Below are 21,419 nucleotides of genomic sequence, written 5' to 3' on the forward strand. Positions count from 1 at the left end.
TCCAGCACTAAACTATCAAAATGACGCTATTTCAATTAGGGGAAGGGGCTGGGCTTCAAGCACACAGGCTGGGCTTGAAATCCATTCATTTCACATTATAAAACAATTAGCCCAACTCACACAAAGACCTACTTCACATAATTAAATCCACTCACCTCAAATTGGGCTTCAAAATCACCAAAGTAATGCACAAGAACAAACTTGGGCCCTCACAAAGAACATCAATATAGAATCACAATAAAACTAAATAAATCACGTTACCTAATTTTCCATAATTGAAGCTTTGTCTGAAACGATACAATGTCCTAATCAAAAGCATTTAATACGAGTTGGAAGTCATCAGATATTAGAAACGATGGTGGAAAGGATGATGTATGTCAACAATTGATCCATCACATTGCTCACCTGGTGGTCAAGTAGTAAAATGGAAGTATTGGGGGTGCGGGGACGTCTTTGCCAACCAAATTTATGCATGCCACAAAAGTTATGGCTTAATATGTCTTTATATGATATATTACATCAACGTACTTTATAATAAAAGTAATTTTATAATTTAATGTACTACATTAAACAACATCAGTTTATGAGTTTATTTTTGTGAGATCTTTTCGTAACTAAAACATTTATCTTCAAAAATAAAAATAAAAAACAATGGGTGAGGGGATATCTTTGGGGAGCATAGAAGGGATAAAATAAAAGACAACCTATAACTTATTTATCTTTCTACTTTATTATGAAGAGTAATGCTACTTGTAACATCACTAATAAAACATACAAGTAATATCCTGACAAATATGCACTATTTATTCAAACAAAAAAAAAAACTAAAATTAAAATTAAAAAATTAGTGTTATGTGGGTGTTACATTAGTGAATTTATAAGCAACATATATTACTCCAGTTTGATATTTTAGTTTTTCAAATTCCTAGTTCCTTTAATTTATTACAAGGTATTCTGAAGACTTGCAAATGGACCAAGTCCATTCTCCTTTTATGTCCCATTGTAAGACAGCCCTATTGATCACAAACCTACCCAAATAAAACTTTGCAAGTTTGAGGACTGAGACATAAATTTCTCATTTGATCTCATCCTATCTTATTCTTTAATATAATTCAAATATAAAATTTTCAAACTAATCATCACAACTTTTTTAATTTAAAAAAAAAAATTCTAACTTCTTCAAATCTGCAAATAAAAATAATATTATAAAATTTTATTCTTACAATATTTTGACTTTATAATAATTTTTATTCAACTTTTTTTCTCTCATTTTTTAAAATTAAAAAATTACTCAACTCAATCTATTTCACTACTATTCACAAATCATCTTACTATTATTTACAAAATTTTAATGTCATCTCGCTCTCCAAACCTACCCTAAAACAATTTGCTCCAGTTGTCAGTCTCTATCTCATTTAAAGTGGTTTTCAGTATTTATCAGGACATGATTCTCCAATGCACACACCCATATATTTATTTTTCAAGGTATTGTCCCTCAGTTGGGTTCTCCAAAAATAAATGAAAGATTTTCTAACACCGGGTTGACTTTGGATTGCAGTTGACTCAAGTTTAATAATATAGTCTCACGTCTTAAGAAACGATAGGATGCCACGTGTCAGCTTGCTCTCTCTCTTTTTTTTTGGGAGAGAGAGAGAGAGAGAGAGAGAGAGAGAGAGAGAGAGAGAGAGAGAGTTGCTTCTATACAGAGAGCTTTATTATTTTGAAAAAAAAAAAAGAAATCCTTTTGCCCTTTCTAAGATATATGGAAAGTTAGTCCTTTGTACTACTATCTCGAACTCATGTAGCCAAGTCTCTAGCAAATTTGATAATAAAGTTTCAGATCTCTGAGGAAAGCTTAACCCAATTTATTGCAAGTTCTTATCTTTCAGCATCCATGCATGCATGGTGTGACCAATGAGGCCAAAACATGCTCGCGTGATTCATCCACCTAACAAAAAACTGCAATTTGCAGACAGCTTGAGTTTTTAATTCTCACATAAATCTCAATTTGTTTTGATTGAGATATTGCTCATATATAAGATATGATATTTTTCGGTTGAGAAGCAGCTAGTACCTGCTTTATCTTGCAGAAATAACTCCATACTTAATTATATCTTGTGGTCCATTCTCTCTTCTGCTATAAAGAAAAATAGATATTGAGCATAGTATGCAGATTAGGGGTTTGATGGCATGACTTGTGATCTTGTGAAGACTTAAGTTTGAGAGGGAAAGGAGGGGGAGTGTGAGATAGGTTGTCATGTTTTATGGAGGGTGACTAAACAACCACCTTCAGCTCACATGCCATCTTTATGTAATGTAACATTATAAAATTGCCTTTTATCTCCTCATGACTTGGCATACCGGTACCTGTTTTCAACATCTCACTCATTTTCTCTTTGATGCCAAGAATAAATAATTACACCAAAAACAGAAGTGATATATGAAAAAAGTACATCTCTAATGGAAGCTGAGAGTATGAGAAGAAATATAAGAACCAGGTTACAGAACTGAAGTTTCAAGTTGAAACAAATTGATATGAGCATTTAGTATGCAGTAAAGGTGGCTTATTCCAGCTTTGACAGACGGAAAAAAAAAAATGTTAACAAAAACTTATCTATGAAATTCGAAGATGGCCTACTTGAAGGCGATGAGCAGGAATGACTAGGTGAAATACTTGAAAGAATTAATGAAATAGTATCTGGAAACTTGTTGTGTCTGTGTATACACTTGGGGAGTCTTTAGTGGAAACCGTGGCCAAGACTAAGAAATTCGGTTAGAGATCCAATTCACGAGGGCCTCGTGCTTGTGGGTGCTTCCCACCCACCACGGCGGGAACCCGACATGGCCATTGCTCTCTTCTTCAACAGGAGCAGGAAGATTAAGGTCAAGAAAGTCCCGAATTTCCGGGACTGGTTTCTGAATCACAATGGTAGGAATAGGATTGTGTCTAGCGTCAGAGCCCCCAACCAAATGGGATCTTTTGTGTCCTCCCAAGGCTTGGCCTGATGGAAAAACCTTGAGGCAAATTGGGCACTTATGCCCCTTACTCTTCTTGGACCCTTGGCTTGTCTCAGTCTTTTTATCACAACCAGCAGCTATTTCTTGGTCAATGGAATTCTCATTCTTGCAGAATTTCACGAGCTTACTATCTGCAGTAGGGTCAGGAGAGAGTTCGGTTTCGATGCTATTCTCACTACTCTCAATCCTTGAAGCAAAGCAGCCTTTGATCTTTTTATGACTAGCTCTGTGTCCTCCAAGAGCTTGGTATGACTGAAAGATTTTGTTGCAAGTAGTACACTCAAATTTGCTCCTCTTATGGGGATTCTTGCAGATTTCAGACTCTAAAGAATTGGTAGTCAAATTTTTCAAGGACTCGGATCTCAATTCAGGATCATAGGAATCGTGGAACTTTCTCTTGCTTGAGTTACACTTAATGGAAGCCAATTGAGCTTGACTTAAAGCAGTCTCCTTCAAAAAATTCTTCCCCAATTCAACTTCAGAATCGTCAAATCCAAATTCATCATCGATCTGAGATGTCTTTATCATCTCATCATTGAAAAACCCATCATTTGAAGCTTCAGTTTTGTTTCTTCTAGACCGACTTCTTGAATTGCCAGAAGTACAGAATTCTGACCGTCTCCCTTTGAGCTCCTCAGAATCCAAATTACCAGGCTCCAACTTCTTATAACTGAGTTTCTTCACTTTCTCATTCTCACTATCATTACAGACAGAAATCTTGCCCTCAATTTTGGAAATTGGTTTAGTTTGAAAAGATTCTGGAGTTTCTAAGAACACTGAATTATTATCAGAAGACTCAGCAGAAGAATTCAAACCACCCCAATGACCCACATCCCTAGAAAGCATCATCAAGCACATAGCAACCTCTTCTCGTTCTTGCTCAATCTCAGAAGCAGAAGAGGAAGCATTGGCTAAAGAAAAAGAAGAGGTTTCAGTGGCCGTGTACCTTGTTTTTCTTTCCGATCTCCTCCTCCGATTTGGAGCTGCGGTTTCATTGTCGGATTGACTGTCCATGGCCAGCTTCTGGTTAGCACTAGTCAATGAATCCTGATCCTCCAAGCTATTGGAATTCTTCTCTTTTTCTGAGTGACACTTCATGTGACCAAAGAGAGCTTTCCAAGACTGAAACTTTTTTCCACATTCTTTGCAGAACTTGTCAAAGAGTGAAGCCTCTTCACCTGAATCTGCAAGCCTCCTAGTTTTCTTGGGATTCTCTCTGAGGCCGTAACCAGCATGAGTCCCAGCTTCCAAACCCATCTCAGTACTTGTCTGGTTTCTGCCAGTGTTGAAAGAGGAGAGCTTTATTTTGCTGAGTTTTCCTTCTATTTCAGCTGAATTATTTCTCAAATGAGACCTCATATGGCCTCCCAAGGATCTACCACAAGGAAACCTCTTGCTGCAGAACTTGCATACATGTACTAATGCTCGACCTTCTTCCATTGAATTAGAATTACAGTACAACAAAGGAAAACACAGATCAGATTAGCAAATGGAACTTCAAATCTGATCACAGAATTTGTAACAATGCAAGGATTTCTCAGCTTCTTAAACTAAAAAGCCAAATGATAATGAAACAGAGGACCGCAAGGAAAAGAGAACGGAGTACAAATCAGAAAATTAAGCTGAAAGCTCAAATCTGGTTAGGAAATTGTGTTAGATCATGGTTTCTTGCTCCCCGAACTAATCAGAGAAGAACCCATCTCAGATTTAACAGAATTGTAAATCAGAAACCAAGATCTGACGCACGCACGAGGAAAGGAGGAGAGGAGATGAGAGGACAAGTAAATGTGTAGTAGCTTTATTCTCTCACTAGTAGCTCTCTCATGGGTAGTTGAAATTTGAAGAAAAAATCAAACTTGAAGAAGGTGGGGGGTCTGTTACCTTTGTTGCTAATGATGGCGATGAACAAGCCAAGGAAGAAAAATTAAAAAGACTAAAAAATGAGTGAGCGAGCGCTCGTTTCTCTTTTCTCCCACTACTTTCTCTCTCCGGAATTGACTATATTTGGAGGAGAAATCCATGCATGGAAGCAAAGATAAAAGAAAGAGAGGGGTGGGGTGAGGTAAAGGAGTGGAAAGATAGCAGCACGTGTACTCAACCGAGGATCCCACGCCACCACAAATCCAACGGCTTCAGATTTGTCCAGGTGAGCATCCCTATGGATGAGGAACCCACTAAACTAACTGCCTTCCTTAACTATTCTTTCCTTTGTCTTGCTATCAAGGAATACTCTCTTTCTCTCTCTCTCTCTGAAATACACAGCCCCTTAAGTGAAAGGTTCCACTCTCCGGCCGTTATTCTTTTGGACTTTCTCTTTTGGTTTTTTTTTTTTTTTTTTTTTTTTTTAAATATTATTATTATTTTTTTATTTTTCCAAAGACGTAAATCATGATTTTCCAAGTTGGGTCCACCAAGTTATCTTCAAACTGGTTCCATCAGTTTTCCAAAGTAGTGAAGCATTCTACTGTACCATAGTCTATATAAATTATCTTTGGCTATTCTATGGGTGTTTGAGTGGTTTGGTGTGCTTATTGGTTGGTGATGAAATTGAGATGATAATTTCTCAAAAGCTTTGGCATTTTTTCATTAGCCAGATTGCAATAATTAAAAGAGTACTAGAGGTTGGAGAGTTCCATTAATGATACTATTACAATGTCACATTAGTGCAATAGAAAAGAAAAAGGAAATGCTCCCATGCCGCCCAAATGTACCGTTCAGGTAAAAGATATTATTATTATTATTTTTTATTTAATGATTAAGAATGTAATTTTAAGTATATTAGTGTATTTTTTTTATACTTAATAATTAAGAAAGTAATTAAAAAAATATGAAAATAAAATTAAAAAAAAAACCGCTAGACAGTACACCCAGTAATATGAATGGGGCGGCATAGTAGACAGACCCAAAAAAAAAATATATATATCTTTATATATATAAAGTGGCTATCTAACGGAATTTTATTGATTTAACGGTTTTTATTGTTTTACCGTTAAAATTAACGTCGTTAGTTATATGAATAAATTAAAGTGGTTCTCTCTCTCTTCCTAAAAGTTCTTACTTTTTTAATCTCTCTCCCCAATCACTTGTGAATAAATTTATAGTTATTAAAATTTATGTAGCATGCATTGATCTTATAACCCATGCATTGATGATAATTTATTTATGAGGTATATTAGATATCAATATATATACATATATATTATATATATATAAATATATAAATATATATTCTATATTCTATTATATATATATGATATTTTATATAAATTATAATTTATATATAAATTTATATATGTGATTTAAAATTTTTTTTCATTCCTTATATAAACAAAGAGAAATGTAAAATAATTAAGTTTAAATCTATTTACTAACTACATTTACGAATACAATTATTCTAATAAAATATTATTTATTTGTCAATTTAAATTCATTATGAAACATTAAAATCAAATAATAATATCTTATAAAAACCTTAGTATTTTATTTCTTTATAAAAATTATATCACTTTTTAAAAATAATCGCTTTATTAAACTAAAAAAACGTGCTCTACACGTTACTTTACTGTTAACGATTTATCTCCTGCACTGCATAGTTTTAGTTCAAGGTTCTTTTTTTTTTAAATTCTAAATGTTTTAAAATTGATTTAAGTTTATCTTACTATTTGATGTTAGAAATTATATTTGTTTTTTTTTTCTAAAAGCATTACATTATTAATCAAAATTGTTTCTTTAATAAAAACAATATTAATTCTTAAAAATAATATTTCTATACATTGAGCGAACGTCCCTTGGATGTTGCCCAAGTACTAGTAGTACAAAAAGTGGCAAATCAAGTTAAATTAATGGCTATATGTAGAGGTTAAATCCTATCTTATTATAAAGTGTGAGGTTGAGTCTCTGTTTTGGTAGCGAGTGTAGTCTCTTAAATATTTGTTTGTAAAAAGTATCGGCAATAGTGAAGACCCGACTAGTCACAAAAGGAAATAGCGTTCTAGTGAAACTCCAAATGCAATGCATTATTTTAGTTTATGATATCATGTTTGATATGAGGATATTTCGAAATGTATCTGGTCATATACGTAAGTTTATCTAATGAATGAATGATGGCAATTTTCATTAAGAAAAATTAAATTAATGGTTGATTCTAATATTTTTTGTTGTTTGATTAAGAATCAAGAAAATGAGTGATTATTAAGACGGTTAATATAACACTCTTATATAAAAGACCACACTAAGGAGTAAGGAAGGGTGCATTGTTGTATACTGAAGCGGAGAAAGCATTGGAGAGTTTCGTTTTCTAATTATCAACCATGAAAGTATAAGAACTCTTAATTTTAGAGAACAATAACATAGCAAGACAATGTAGAGCAGAAGGATCGAGCTTCAAGAAGCTTCTAAGATGGTTGTACAGTTATACCAATGCGTGGAGTTCACACACTGAGGAAAGAAACTGTGCTGATACGAACAGATAGATTTATAGAGAAATAGAGAATGCCTTTATTTTTTTGTAATATTTACTTTTATATTAATTTAATCATTCAACCGATACTTTGTTACGTTTACTTGGTAAAGAATCATGAATATATAACATCTTTCCTGCAAGAGCCAAAGTGATGGTGCTGTTTCTCTAGGCATGGATCCAATAAATTAGGTAGAGCCTGAGATGGATATATATATATATATATATATATAATTAAATTTTATATATAGTCATTTTTGTATACTCTTTACGTACTTTACTAATATGATTGTCTATAAAAAAACATCTGATCGTAGTTCCTATTCTTTTTAAGGATAAAAGGGTATATAAATTAAAAAGATTTTTTTATTTTGTTTATGTTTTTCATTTTTATATTAAGAAACTAGAATTTATGGCATTAATTCCTAATTGTTTCAGAATATAAATCATTTAATTTGAAACTCATCTATATATTGTGGATTTACATGCATATATGTCCTACTCATGACAACGCCCATTTTAATTTGCAAGATCAAACCCTTTATATATATATATATATATATATAAGGAGTAGTTCAAAATTGATTGGATATCTAACTGATTATGACTTTGGAGAGGTGAAAATAACTTATTTACAAGTTTAATTTGTAAATAATTGAAACAGATATTACAAAGTAGACATAGAGATATGTTAATCTCTAAGGGAATCTTCTCTTTATAGGATCGGTAATCCCCTCATAAATGCACCTTAATATATAATTAATTAGAACAAGCTGCCAAAGCTTTTGGGTGAAATATTTAATTAGTATAAGCTTCTTAGGCTAGCTTGTGAGTGCTTTTCATATCTATATTTTTAAGTTTGTGACAGACAAAAGAGGTGCTGGTTGTAGTCTTTGTTATCATTATGGAGTTCTGCTCAGATAAATAATGTATCATTTATTGTAAAATTCTGATGAGTTAAAAAAAAAAAAAGCACAAATATTTTCTAAACAAAAATTTCAATATACAATTATTTTTAAGTATTCTTTATTCATTCTACTAATATGATTGGTTGTATTATTTTTTTAATAGAAAATAACTGTTTTGATCAATTATATCAGTGAAATACGTAAAGAATATGTAAAAATGACTGTGTATAATAGAACTCAATAAAGTCTTTACACGACGGCAAAGTTGTCAATTGGCAGAGACATGGAGGCCATGGGGAGGATGGCCGGCGATCGAGAGAGATGGTGAGAAACAGTGCCGGCCGCTTTGTTATTGAAGCCGGCTCTCATCGCACTAACCGTAACGTGAATGTCTTATTAGCGCGCAGCAGCTACGAAAATTTATATGATATATGATATATATAGCCAATTGACTTTGTGCCCTTTTCTGCCGGCAGTTGAGTACAATGTTTAGCTGTAACTTGTCTATGTGTGATTGGATTTTCAGCATTTCTTGCTTTTCTTTTTGTTTTTGTTTTCAACTGCAAACAGGGGCTGCACCAAAAAGGGCTAGCTAGCTTGTGGTGTGCATGATAATGTGTGAGCCATTAATTATGCTGATCTCTTTTTTGGTTGATATTTGATGAACAACTTCAAACAGTACATTATACATGATGATCATGATCGGTCTTTTCTTTTATAGCTAGCTTGGTTGGAGTGGTTATGTATTTGTGAGTATCTGATCTCGTTAGGTTATACACTTCAGGTGAGATTTATTTTTTTAAAAATTAAATTAAATATTATTATAATATTATTTTTATTTTAAAATTTAAAAAAATTGAATTATTTATTATATTTTATATATATAGAAATTTATAAAAATTGTAATAATTATATAAAATAAAATAGTTTAAATTAGTACCTAGAAGAAGAGCACGAAATGTTTAGCACATTTATTTTGATTATGTTGGGGATGTTACCGAGTCATAGATTTCACTTTAATAAACTCTATCATCCTTCGTAACGTGTAAAAGATATGATAGAACAAGACATGTACAATAAATTTATAAAAGAAAAATAATTATGACTAGCAAATGGAGGAGTACTACCTAAAATGTCTAGATGGCATTTTTAGGGTTCTTCTCGACCTCTTCCACGAGATCCTGACCTCTATTATCTCTCATCTTTCCCGTCTCTTGGTAACATATGTAAAGACATATGAACGCTAGTAATCTATAAACATTTTATAGTGAAACTTTATTCCCATGACTAAGATCAAAAGATTAATATTAGATTAGGTTTCAATTTTCATCAGGCATAATGACTACTGCTAGCTGAAGGAGACTTCACTTGAGAGTGAAGAGAAAAGAGTTGGCCCTTCAAAAGTGATGGTGAAATAGACATGAAGTACACTCCTTCCAAGGAAAGATAGTACTCCTTAATGTCTTCTGCCATTCCTACTTCTAGCAGTGTATTGAGAGAGTCTGAAAGTTAAAGATCATGCCCCACATTGGCTTTGTGCTTCCCTCAAGCTCTTACTACCATATATCCTCCCTATATATCCATGCCAAATTCCTAACATGACCATTTTTTTTAAACCAATTAATATATACAAAAAGTTGATGTGCTGTTATTTTTACATATTTTTTTTGTGCATTACAATAATGTGTTTGAATGCGTCATTTTTTAATATAAAATAGTTGTTTTAGCCAATCAAATTAGTAAAATATATAAAGAGTACGCAAAAGTGACTGTTTGTAACATAACTCATACATGTTTTTGTGCCACATAGATACCATGTTAGCAAAAATCTTATGTTTATTTTTTATTTTTTAGAAAAAAGAGAGCCTGTTACCCTAAACATGCATAATACAAGTAGCTGAATAATTAGTCTTATAAGTAGTATTCTTCAATTTAATTTTGACTAAGATCCAACCAAACAAAATCAATCATATTTCTTTCAAGCTGTAAATTATTTCCTTCATAATATTTTAGTTCAAAGCCAATATTGATTTTGTTTTCTTCTTTCTTCTTCTCCCTTCAATTTCCCTTTCTCCTATTACCCCTCCAACTTATAAGAAAGAAACATTTTTATCTCTTGTAAATATGTAAACTATTTCTCTTACTACTTCACCATCAAGAAACTATGGGAGAAATATACAAAACCTCCTCCAACTATCATCAAATTTACAATCACCTCTCAAACTATTATTTTCAACAATCATCCCACAAACTATTCAAAAATTACAGTGTATTCCCTTTTCCCTCGAATGAAAACATTACCTTTAGAACTTTTATAAAAAGAGTGATGCTACACCTATTGAGAATTCTCACCGAACAACCATTTTTTTTTTTTACTTTTTTTTTTCAAACATTTTTATAAACTCTTTAAACATTTTTTTAAAAAAAAAATTCAATATATCATTAAAAAGTACTTTCTTAACTATTAAATAAAAAAAAAAAAAAATACTAATCGGTGAGAGTCCTCGTAGCCACTCTCGAGAGTGGCATTTCCCCTCAAATAAATCTATTAAATTCAAAAAACAAATTATTTTATTAAAAAAAAGGAAAAAACCTATATATATATATTATCTCCCATCTAATCCCCAATCCCATCTAATCTCCGACAATATTTGTAGCACTCATTTCATGAAAAGGTCAGTACCATTGATGAAAATCAAACAAGTGAGAAGTAATATGAAAAGATGCACTGGCCTAGAAATCTCGGCCAACTTACTTTCTTTGCTTGGGATCAAGCGCAAGCTGGGCACCTGCCCAACCTACTATGTCAGCTATATGTGTATCATATAACAGGAGGGTTTTATATATAAAATTCTTTGATTGCATGCACAGTAGCAGTTAGCTGAGCCGACACGACCCATCAGAGACCGATAAAGAAATAAAAAATGATTAGAAAAGTTGCATGGATTACAAGCATATCAAGCTTTAATCAATTCAGAAGCTAGCTAGCTTGTAAAAATCTTGGCGGTTGGTACAATTTTACTCAATCGCTTTCTGCTTAGTGTTGCAGACAAAAAAAAAAAAAAAAAAAAAAAGAAAGGAAAGAAAAGCTGGGTCGTATCCTACTGGAGTTGCAGAAGTAAACTCCCAACACCTTTCTCATGAAATCTTCTGTGCCATTAATACATATACATATATTTCTGGGTTTTCCCTTATACAATATATATATATATATTAATGGGTACTGGATAATGCATTTTGGATTGTTTTAGTATTAAATATCTGAAGCAACTTCAAGTCCACTACCCTCTTATATATATATATATATATAGACATTCACAGGACCTAATCATAAAGTTGCATGTGTTCCTTCATATAAGCAATAATGGTGCATGTGGTCATGAGCAAGTACTACTCACCAGCAATGCTTTGGAAATACTCAAAAGAGTCCATGAATTTCAAACTTAAAAAAAAAAAAAAAATGAAGGATAGATCAAAATAAATAAGAACTTTTATGTGGGACCCTTTTCCTACCCCCTTTGGCTTTTGGACTAAAGAGTTGGTTTTGGAATTTGGCATTTTAGTAAGCCTTCATTACAATCACTGATCATCGACGTTTGTTGGTTGCTTTTCGGTAATTCTCTAAGCAAAAGTCCTCATTGCAGTGACGCACACATATAAATATATATATATTTATATATATATATATATATAGTTGCATATGTACCTAATCCAAGTCCATGTGGGTTTAAGAATGAGAAACGCTTTTAACCGGTGGCACATTTTTTCTCTAATTATCGGAGATCAAAGAGAAGTGGCCACGTAGAGCTATTATGCAAAAGTACGGCTAAAAGCGAAACAGGCGATCAATGCCCCCTCCCCCCCTTTCTCTTTGCTCTGATTCTCTCACGCGAGGGAAATCCTTTCCCTCTCACTATGAAACTCTCATGCGAAAGGAATTGCGAAAGAAGAAGTAGATCCCTTCCCTCTCACACTCTGAAACTCTCCATGCTGGGCTATCTATTTACTCGCAATGGTAGTTGAATCCTCTTCTGTTAAGATTCCAAACGTTGTACATTTTTCTCGCGATACTTTCTTGCAAAGCTTGAGGTGCAAGTTTTATTCAAATCTTTAATTTATATTATAGATTTTCTATAACAACTGTGGCATTTGACTTTGAGCTTCGAGTTTATTTCTCTTCTTGTTCACCTGTATTTCTTTGTCTATAGCCGTAGAGCACGCCGTTTTTATTCAATGTTGTTCTTCTTCCACGTTACTCACCTAACAGTTCTCCCCACTCTCACATGCTTCCTCCGGCCCCTTCGCATTGGTGTTTAATATTACTCATTCAAGGTCTGCAGTCGTTCATGAGAACAAAGCCTCTGTCCCTATACTCGTGTCTATATTTTTGTTCGTTGCCACATTGTTTAATCATTCAGATCTTTAGTAATCTCTCAGGTCCTTGTACCTAACCTCCTCACCATGTTCTATCTCTATCTCCACGCTGCTTTTAGCTGCATCACCGTGAACATTGTCACAACTACTGCAACTTTTAGCTCAGTCGCACTCCAAGCTTTCACTTCGCAAAAACACTGCCTCTCTTCAGTAGAACCAAACGATGTCACCAGCCCTCCACGTCGTCTCCACCTGCTCAGAAGGTCCCATCGAACACCCACCGCCACTCCTGATCAACCATGAGACCCAGCCGAACCACCCAGCTCCTCTCGAATCCCCATTTCCGTGGCACTACCTCACTGTCTTTCTTGTAGGTCTTGGAGGTCATGTTAGGGTTCGGTCACGAGAAAGAATGAGAGAGACAACAGAGATGGAGTGAAGAAGCGAGAGAGACCAATGGCACAAAGGTTTTTGCCTTTCGGTGAGAGAGAGAGAGAGAGAGAGAGAGAGAGAGAGAGAGAGAGAGAGAGAGAGAGAGAGAGAGAGAGAGAGAGAGAGACTATAGAGAAATTGGGGAGGGGGGGTGATGGGAGAGGGTATGCCCAAATGAACCCGATCCCCTGCTGCGCGGCATATGAGGTCTTGTATTCCCAATGAGCAAGCTGAAACCCGACCGATTGGGGGTCGCTGGAATACTCGAAAGAGAGAGATCGAGACCGAGTTGCGAAGCATCGATTGGGGTCGCTGAAACTCAAAACAGAGATGGGCTGGAATACTCGAATGAGAGAGACCGAGTTGCGAAGGAGAGATAGGGTATGGGGAGAGAAACTCGAAACACAGAGGGTACGGGTGAGAGAAACTCGAAACACAGATGGGGCAAAACAGAATGATCCCCTGCAGCGCGGCTTCATTCCTTCAAGTTCCATCGCCTGCGTGTCAGCTCATCATTGGTTTCCGATAACTACACATTATAGGAGGCATCGGTTTAAAGATTTTCTCTTTAAGAATCTAAAGATTAGTTCATCTGACTATTCTAATACACTGGCATTGACTCAAAATAAATGGAACTGTAGCTTTCTTTTATTTTGTTTTCTTTTTTTTCTGTGTATTATTTCATAATTTAGGTTTTGTCAAAACTCAGAAGGAATTACTTTTTGAAATCAAATGCAATAAAGTGTTTCATCAACACATGAAAGTTCATTCATGAAGTGAACTGCGCAAGACACAAAAAAAAAAAAAAGAGTCATGAGATCTACAAGAACTTCTCCATCAATATAACACTTTTATCTGCTCGATTGATCGATCTTATATAATCCGATGACTGTAAACTCATAATGAATAAATTGTAAAAAAATGCTATTTTCCATTGACACAAGATCATGATAACTTAGGGTCGTAGCTACATTAAAGCTAAATAACATAAAATATAAGAAAAATGTTTATTCTAGATGATATAATTGCAGCGAAAATGATTTTTTTATGACAACAAAAATTAGTCTAAAATAAGCGCCATTTTTTTTATAGTGCTAGTAGAAGAAAGAGAGAGGCTAGCAGCCGGATGAGTGGGTTTATTTGTTGTATACCCACCTATAATTCAGGGCCGGCTCTTTCCTAAGGCGAATTAGGCAATTGCCTAAGGCTCCAGTGGAAGAAGACCCCCTTTCAAAAAACTCTTAAGGTAATTTTTTTTTTAAAAGAAAAATATTTAATTAAAAAATTAATTAATCCAATAAGATAACATCAAAAGTATTCAATAGATGTTATGTCATAATTAGTTTTAAAAGTGTCTGACATAATAATTATTTCAAGTATTGTTCTTCTAAGAATACACTTCTCTTTTGTCATTATTAGTTAATATATAATGTAAAAATTATAAAGAGCAAAATCTAATTTTTGAGTGTTGATAAAAAATTTAGTATGATCTTTGAAAAGGCAAGGGCCTACTTTTTTCCAAATGTGTAGATTATTTATAGAACTTTATTGACAATTATAATTATAATTGCTTTTAGGGCTTGCTTATATAAGAATATATGTGAATAGTAGTGAAATAGTTTAAATTAAGATGTTTTATTTTGTTTTGAGAAATGAGAGAGAAAAATTTGAATTTGAGAATATCTAAGAATACCTAAGAGTAGTTGTGTTCCCAAACGGCCTCTAAGAGTTTAAAGCACGTCTTGTTAAACTAGATTTGATAAAATCATCTCTAAATCGAAAATTTTCTAATAAAAATTAAGTCGGTTATAAGTTGAAAAGGTAGTATAAACAGTAATTTTACTTGACAAACTATTGGAATTATTTATAAATAAAAATATAATGTAAAAATTAAAATAATTTTATTTAATTTTACTTTTTAAAATAAAAAAAGCCCAAATATAAATTTTGGCCTTAGGCTCCCATTCCTATTGAGCCGGCCTTGCTACAATCACATTACACTAATAGAATATTCTAGCAAAATATTAAATAAGATTGCATGTAGAGAATTCAATTAAATTCCTCCTCCCCCCACAAACCCATCTCTTTTCACACCCCCTCTCTCTGACCTGTTGGTCTCCCTTTCTCCCTCCCTTCTCTCTCTCTCTCTCTCTCTCTCTCTCTCTCTCTCTCTCTCTCTCTCACTAAAATACTCTCTCCTTCGAAGGCGAGTCGAAGCCTCCTATCTCTCACTCTCCTTCGATTCTCGCACCCCCCTTAGTATGGCTTGTTTTGATGTTTTGATAGCTAAGGAAAAATGCTAATGTCAGGAAAATATATGAGATGCTAATGTTTTGATAGCTAAGGAGAAATGCTTAACTTGAGGTTGTAGAAAAAGAAGAAAATTAGAGTTTAGGCCCGTAAACAATATCCATGAATAATACCATAATGCAAATAAGAAGGGAGAGAATAGTTACAACACATATTCCTCTAATAACCAGATAGCCAATAGTCATTGCCAAAACCTCTAGATACTTCATATGTGCGGAGAGAGAGAGAGAGAGAGAGAGAGAGAGAGAGAGAGAGAGAGAGAGAGAGAGAGAGAGAGAGAGAGAGAGAGAGAGAGAGAGAGTAATTGGGCGTGGTGATAGATGAGAGAGATTGATTAATGGGAGAGAGGGGGGAGAAGAGAGAAAGAGAGAATAGAGAGATCAGAGAGAAGAAAGAAATGATTGATCGAATGAAATATGCTCCATGCTAAAATAAGTAAACCCCCTACGTGTCTATTTCCTATTGGAGGATGTAAAATGCAAAATGACACGCATCCGGTTTGAAGCTTTTCTCTAGAAAAAATTGTGAAATAAAAAATGATTGAAGTCAAATTAAATATATGGGGTTTCAGTAGGACATTTGATTTGGAAATTAAATTTGGTGTCTTCAACTTTTATTTGTCAAGGCAAATAATCTAAAACCACTTTCTTTTCTTCTTTATAACATTGGATTCACGATAGAGTAGGCGTAAAGAAACTAGAATATTATATTATTTCTATTATTTGTAAGGATAATGCTAGATTTATCAACTTTTTCTAAAGGGAGAATATGGAGTTTACACATAAGTAAACACAGTTTTTTTTTTTTTTTTAAGTATTATGACCTAAACATGATCTGCTTATAAAATATGCACTTTTGAAGCCATCTAAATATATATATATATAATATTCAGTAGATGGCTTGATATCATGAAAATATTGATCAAGTGTTCCATTTTTCTCCAAATAGACTACTACTGATAAGAGATTTCCGGATCTGAAGTTTCAAATCTCAACTGATCATGGATCCTTTTCAGGTACTCCTACGTCTTCCTCCTCCACTTATTGCAACCAAAATAATCAGGATATATATATATATATATATATCTTTTTTTTGGAACTAAGCCAAACTCAGTAAGCCAAATTCAGAATCTCAACACGTACCAGAAAAACATGCTCTATAAAACAGTCCTCTCCTATAAATATTCAAATGGATCAGATTACTTGGTCAATGAATTAAATGTGGAAACTGGAAAGTAAAGACATGAGAAGAAAAGTGGTTGCTTTTTTTATTAGGTAAACACAAGCATGATCAATCACAGGACTAGAGCCACTTTGATGATGATGATGAAGATCATGCATATGGTTGAAAGCTTATTTCTCAAATTTTGATTAAAAGAAGACTAGGCTTTGTTAATGGACACAGTGGCAGAAGCAGTAGTATTACGTACAGGCATGACTACTGCACTAACTTAGACCAATTGGGTGTACAGATTCTGCAGAATGGTACAACTTATTACAATTCTTTAATGGCAGAAAAGCATAACTTTTTCCACCCAGTCAGCACGAGTAGCATGAACAAACTGTTTGGTTCTCAAAAGGGTTCAGACAAAAGTGATAATTAGACGGTGGAAATTTCATGCTTTCTTTAATTCCTTCCAGATGAGTACATATTCCATGGATGAAGTGCTGTGCTGTGCTGTGCTGTGCGTGGAGGCTATTATATATGAGAGACTTGGGTTGCCATCAATCTTTTCCCCTGCCTAAATTTAGTACTCTTTTTTTTAACCACTACTTTATGATAATGTTTTGCTTTGTCACTGGTTGTGACGTTTTGTGTACAATTGTTGGAACAATATTAATGGATACTGCAAAGAAAATTCGAGAGCTTCATTAATGTGGCTAGGTACTATACAGATTCATTATACATAAAGGAAACCCTGTAACTTTCATTACTGAAAAATGGGAAACCATGCCTCAATCATTTAGGCAACTTTGGTTTTTTTGTTTTTCTTTGGGGACCCTCTACTCACTCCAAAACATCCAGACCAATGTGCATGAGTAACTAAAGAAAGGGAAATACACTAAGAAGAAATTAGAAACAATGGAACAAATTCGATCTAACAGTTCTTACCCAATAGACTACTTTATATTGGCCAAGAGAGAGGCCACGTTCGAAAGTGGTTTAAATTGGCATTCTAGTTTAAAAATCGTCAAGAGTTTCTACAACAGCCATAGGTATTCGGAGGCTGCGGTAGAGTACTACTGACTCTGAGTTTATTATAGTAGTTGCATAAGATCTCCATTTCCACAACCTTGAGCTAGAGAGCACAAGCTGGATATGATTCTTAGCAAATAAGAGACAATCAAACGACCAATATATAATTTAGGGTGGAACATCGACTAAATTGGAGTCGGTATTCAGGAAATCCAACTCTGATTCCAATTTTGACTTACCTAGAATCTGTTCCGACTTCGATTCCATTAAAACAGATCGAAGTCGAATTTGCACTCTACAATGATCAAGTGTACAATTTGAGTCCATCATTAAAATAACAAAAACAAAATCATCCAAAAGCATGCTTAAAAGGAGAGGCAATGTCCAAGTCATTCAATTATATGACCAAAATATAAATTTAATTTGTTGCAAAAAATTCCACACCACCCTTGCATATATTAATTAATAAGCAAGTTCCACACCATCCGTGCATCCACCAAGGGCAAGGCTAAGACAATCAAATGAAGGAGACAGATGACTTTGAGGAAAGACTAGATGAGGAGGGTTTGACGGTGAGGGGTAGTGGCAGCTAGTGGGTGAGGGAGTGAGGACTTTAGGAAATGACATGCCGAGAGAGAGAGAGAGAGAGAGAGAGAGAGAGAGAGAGAGAGAGAGAGAGAGAGAGAGAGAGAGAGGGTTTCAGGCGATTGAGGGTTAGGTTAGAAATCGGGTACTGAACAACGTCGTTTGGGTGGTGGAAAACGATTCCATTTTCGTCAATGGGATGAGGAATTAAAGGCCCCGCAAAACAACGTCATTTTATGTCACCCAAATGGCGCCATTTAGGTTGAAATGGGTTGGGATGCAAATTTGGGCTTGGCTGGTGTAATTTTGGGCTAATTGTTTTTTCTAAACCTTACTTTTTTCCTAAACCCTAAGTTTAATCTTTATTTAAACTTTAATATTTATATATATAAAAAGAAAAACACATTTTTATAGTTCTTTGGAAGGCTAAATTTAATTGTTAATATTGAATTATTGGTAATTAACGATTACTAATTTACTAGTACTGAGCCATGTGTAGTTTATAACTATTAACAATTGTTCTACACATACAATTACATGCCATCATTTTTCAAGTTACATATTATTTTATTACACACTACAAGAAAATACGTCTTTTGCAGCGCCACGAACAGTCGCAAATAACCCTAAAAAAACACTGAAAATAATTATTTCCAACGTTTTTTGATACGTCAGATGTTAGTCGCAATTGTATATTCACTTATAAATTAATCTAGTGATAGACCAAAAATGCTGCAAATATTCGACTATTTCCAACTGTAAATAGTCCAAAAAATGCTGGTTTTATCATTTTGCTTTTGGCCATAAAACGCTGAGAAAAACATTCTGCAGCATAGTAAAAATGTCGAAAATAACACTAAATTTGCTGCATGATAATAGATAATAGATTAATAGTCTTATAATATATAAATTATACACTATTAGCTAGTCATGTTTCATCTACTCTAACATATGTAATATGTATGATAGTGATACTATGATGTGTACTATGTATATATAATTGATTATTAGTCTATTAGTGTTATTCTTTAATAATTATTGCATACCAATATATTATTAAATTTAAAAATATAAGTTCTAGACTTTTTATACAAGTATATATGATCAATTTATAAATAATATATATTTTTCTAACCTATGTATATTCAAAGTCAGAGGTCAAACTCAAAATTGGGTCAGAGTCGATCAGACAAAAAATCGATTTTGACTCCGACACCAACTCCATATCAATGGTGCAGATCTGATTTTTTATTCGCCCTATTTTTAGAAGGCTTGCCAAGTCTTATTTTGGCTGAGAAACAAATCCTTGAAGAAGGACTTGAAGATGTGCAATGTATATGTCTTTGGACATACTAATAGTTAAGAGCAATCCCTTTTAGAGAGAAAGGAGGTTAGCACTCCTCTTTCTATGGAGATGTATTGTAGGAAATTATTTATCACGACAAAGCATGAGAATGTGCTTTTAATAGAAGAAATCTCTTAAAGACAGAAATCTTGAGTACTTTGGTCAAAAGAAGGAGATAAATGTACTGAATTCTTCCATCATATGATTAATTCTCATCGTAGGAATAATGCTATTGAGATGCTTCAGGTTGATGGACTATGTTAATACCAAAAATTGTACAACAGGCTAGAAAAGGAGAAAGAGTCATTCTCGCCCCGTTATGATGATCTGAGCCTCGATCAGTGTAATTAAAGACCCGAATGATCTGGTGGGGCAATGCGTATGTCCATTGTAGTGAATGAAAATTAAATATTGAAATGTAAAAGAGATAAAGACACATATTTATTTGGTTCGATATATTGTCTATGTCCACAAGGCGCTTGGGGAGGGAAGATCCACTATAATATGCTTGTTTTATAGTTTCTCATCATCGTTGTACAGTAGATCTTAGAGGTCAATATTGTAGTAGAGATCTCATTGTTGGTGCTCCTATCATGAGGTTGGAGAAGCTGAAGGAGAAGCTTGGCCAAAAAGTCCCTGAAGTCATCTGGTTCTCTCCCTTTTATCCTATGCCTCCTCCCCTCATTTATGTCACATCACCTCTTTTCTCTTAACATCCTATTCCTCTCCCCGCTTTTTCATTCCCACTTGCCTCCTTATCTTCTCTTCCTTTCCTCTTGATGAGGCCTCTCATCTTGGATTGGGCCTAGTAGGCATACTTTGGGCTTTGTATATTTTATCCCTTCTCGTTGGCCATGATTCTTAAGGGCTATTTGTTCTAAAAAAATACATTAAGAATCTTAAAATATAAAATATGCAGTTGAAACGATCCGGTGAATTTCATAGAGAAGTAAACTCCAGGAGCGGGTTCTGAGTTCTCCATTTGACTTGTGTTAAGCAACAAAGATTTCCCCGTGTAGGATTAGGAGAGGTGCGAGATATAGGCTCGACTGTGTTAGGTGGCAAGTGCGGATCTCGGCTATGGCGGGAGGTGTACCTAATCATGTAACTAGAGAGTGTGGAGCTCGATTGTGGCCATAGGTGTACTCGACCGCATAATTGGCGAGCGTGGAGCTCAGATGTGACGAGAGGTGTACTCGACTACTTAAGTGGCAAACGTAAAGCTCGGCTATGGCAGAAGCTGTACTCGATCGCATAAATGGCAAGCATGGAGCTCAACTGTGCCAATAGGTGTACTCAACCATATAAGTGGCAAGCACAAAGCTCGACTATGGTGGAGATGTACTTGATGGCTTGCAAAATTTCATATTGCAGATTTTACAAGTTCGCTCGAGTGGAGGCTTTTGGCCGCTCGAGCGAATTCAGGCAGATTCAAACGTTCGACTGCCGCTCGACAGGGAGCTCGAGCAGGTTGCTGAAAAACGAAGATCGCTCGAGCGGAGACATTGGCCGCTCGAGCGAAATCAGGTAGAGTCGAACGCTCGATGTGCGCTCGATAGGCCGCTCGAGCGAAATTAGGCAGAGTCGAACGCTCGACGCGCGCTCGACACCCCGCTCGAGCGAACATCGTATTTTGACAGATTTTAGGTTTTTCGCCGTGGGACCATATAAAAGGTCATTCTTCACTCTAGAGCCGCGGGTTTTGACTGGAGAACACTCTTTGGGAGAGAAAAACATAGCTAGAGGGATTCAAATCATTTGTTTTGGAGACGGAATTCCAATTTATTGCACG

General features: G+C 34.6%; 1 protein-coding gene across 2 annotated transcripts; it reads right to left on the minus strand.

Moving 5' to 3' along the window:
• Positions 1-2,439: 2,439 nt before the first annotated feature.
• On the minus strand, positions 2,440-5,059 carry LOC122280595. Of its 2 annotated transcripts, XM_043091560.1 has the most exons (2): positions 4,900-5,053; positions 2,440-4,448 (listed from the first exon to the last, which is right to left on the minus strand). In XM_043091560.1, the coding sequence occupies exon 2, from the start codon at positions 4,375-4,377 to the stop codon at positions 2,761-2,763; it is 1,617 nt and encodes a 538-aa protein (XP_042947494.1). In that variant the 5' UTR covers positions 4,378-4,448; positions 4,900-5,053; the 3' UTR covers positions 2,440-2,760. The 2 variants fall into 2 exon arrangements, with proteins under 2 accessions (XP_042947494.1, XP_042947493.1); XM_043091559.1 differs by having other exon boundaries at positions 2,440-5,059.
• Positions 5,060-21,419: the final 16,360 nt, after the last annotated feature.

Source organism: Carya illinoinensis, chromosome 11 (assembly GCF_018687715.1).
Source record: "Carya illinoinensis cultivar Pawnee chromosome 11, C.illinoinensisPawnee_v1, whole genome shotgun sequence".
In the NCBI taxonomy this organism is placed as follows: Eukaryota; Viridiplantae; Streptophyta; class Magnoliopsida; order Fagales; family Juglandaceae; genus Carya; species Carya illinoinensis.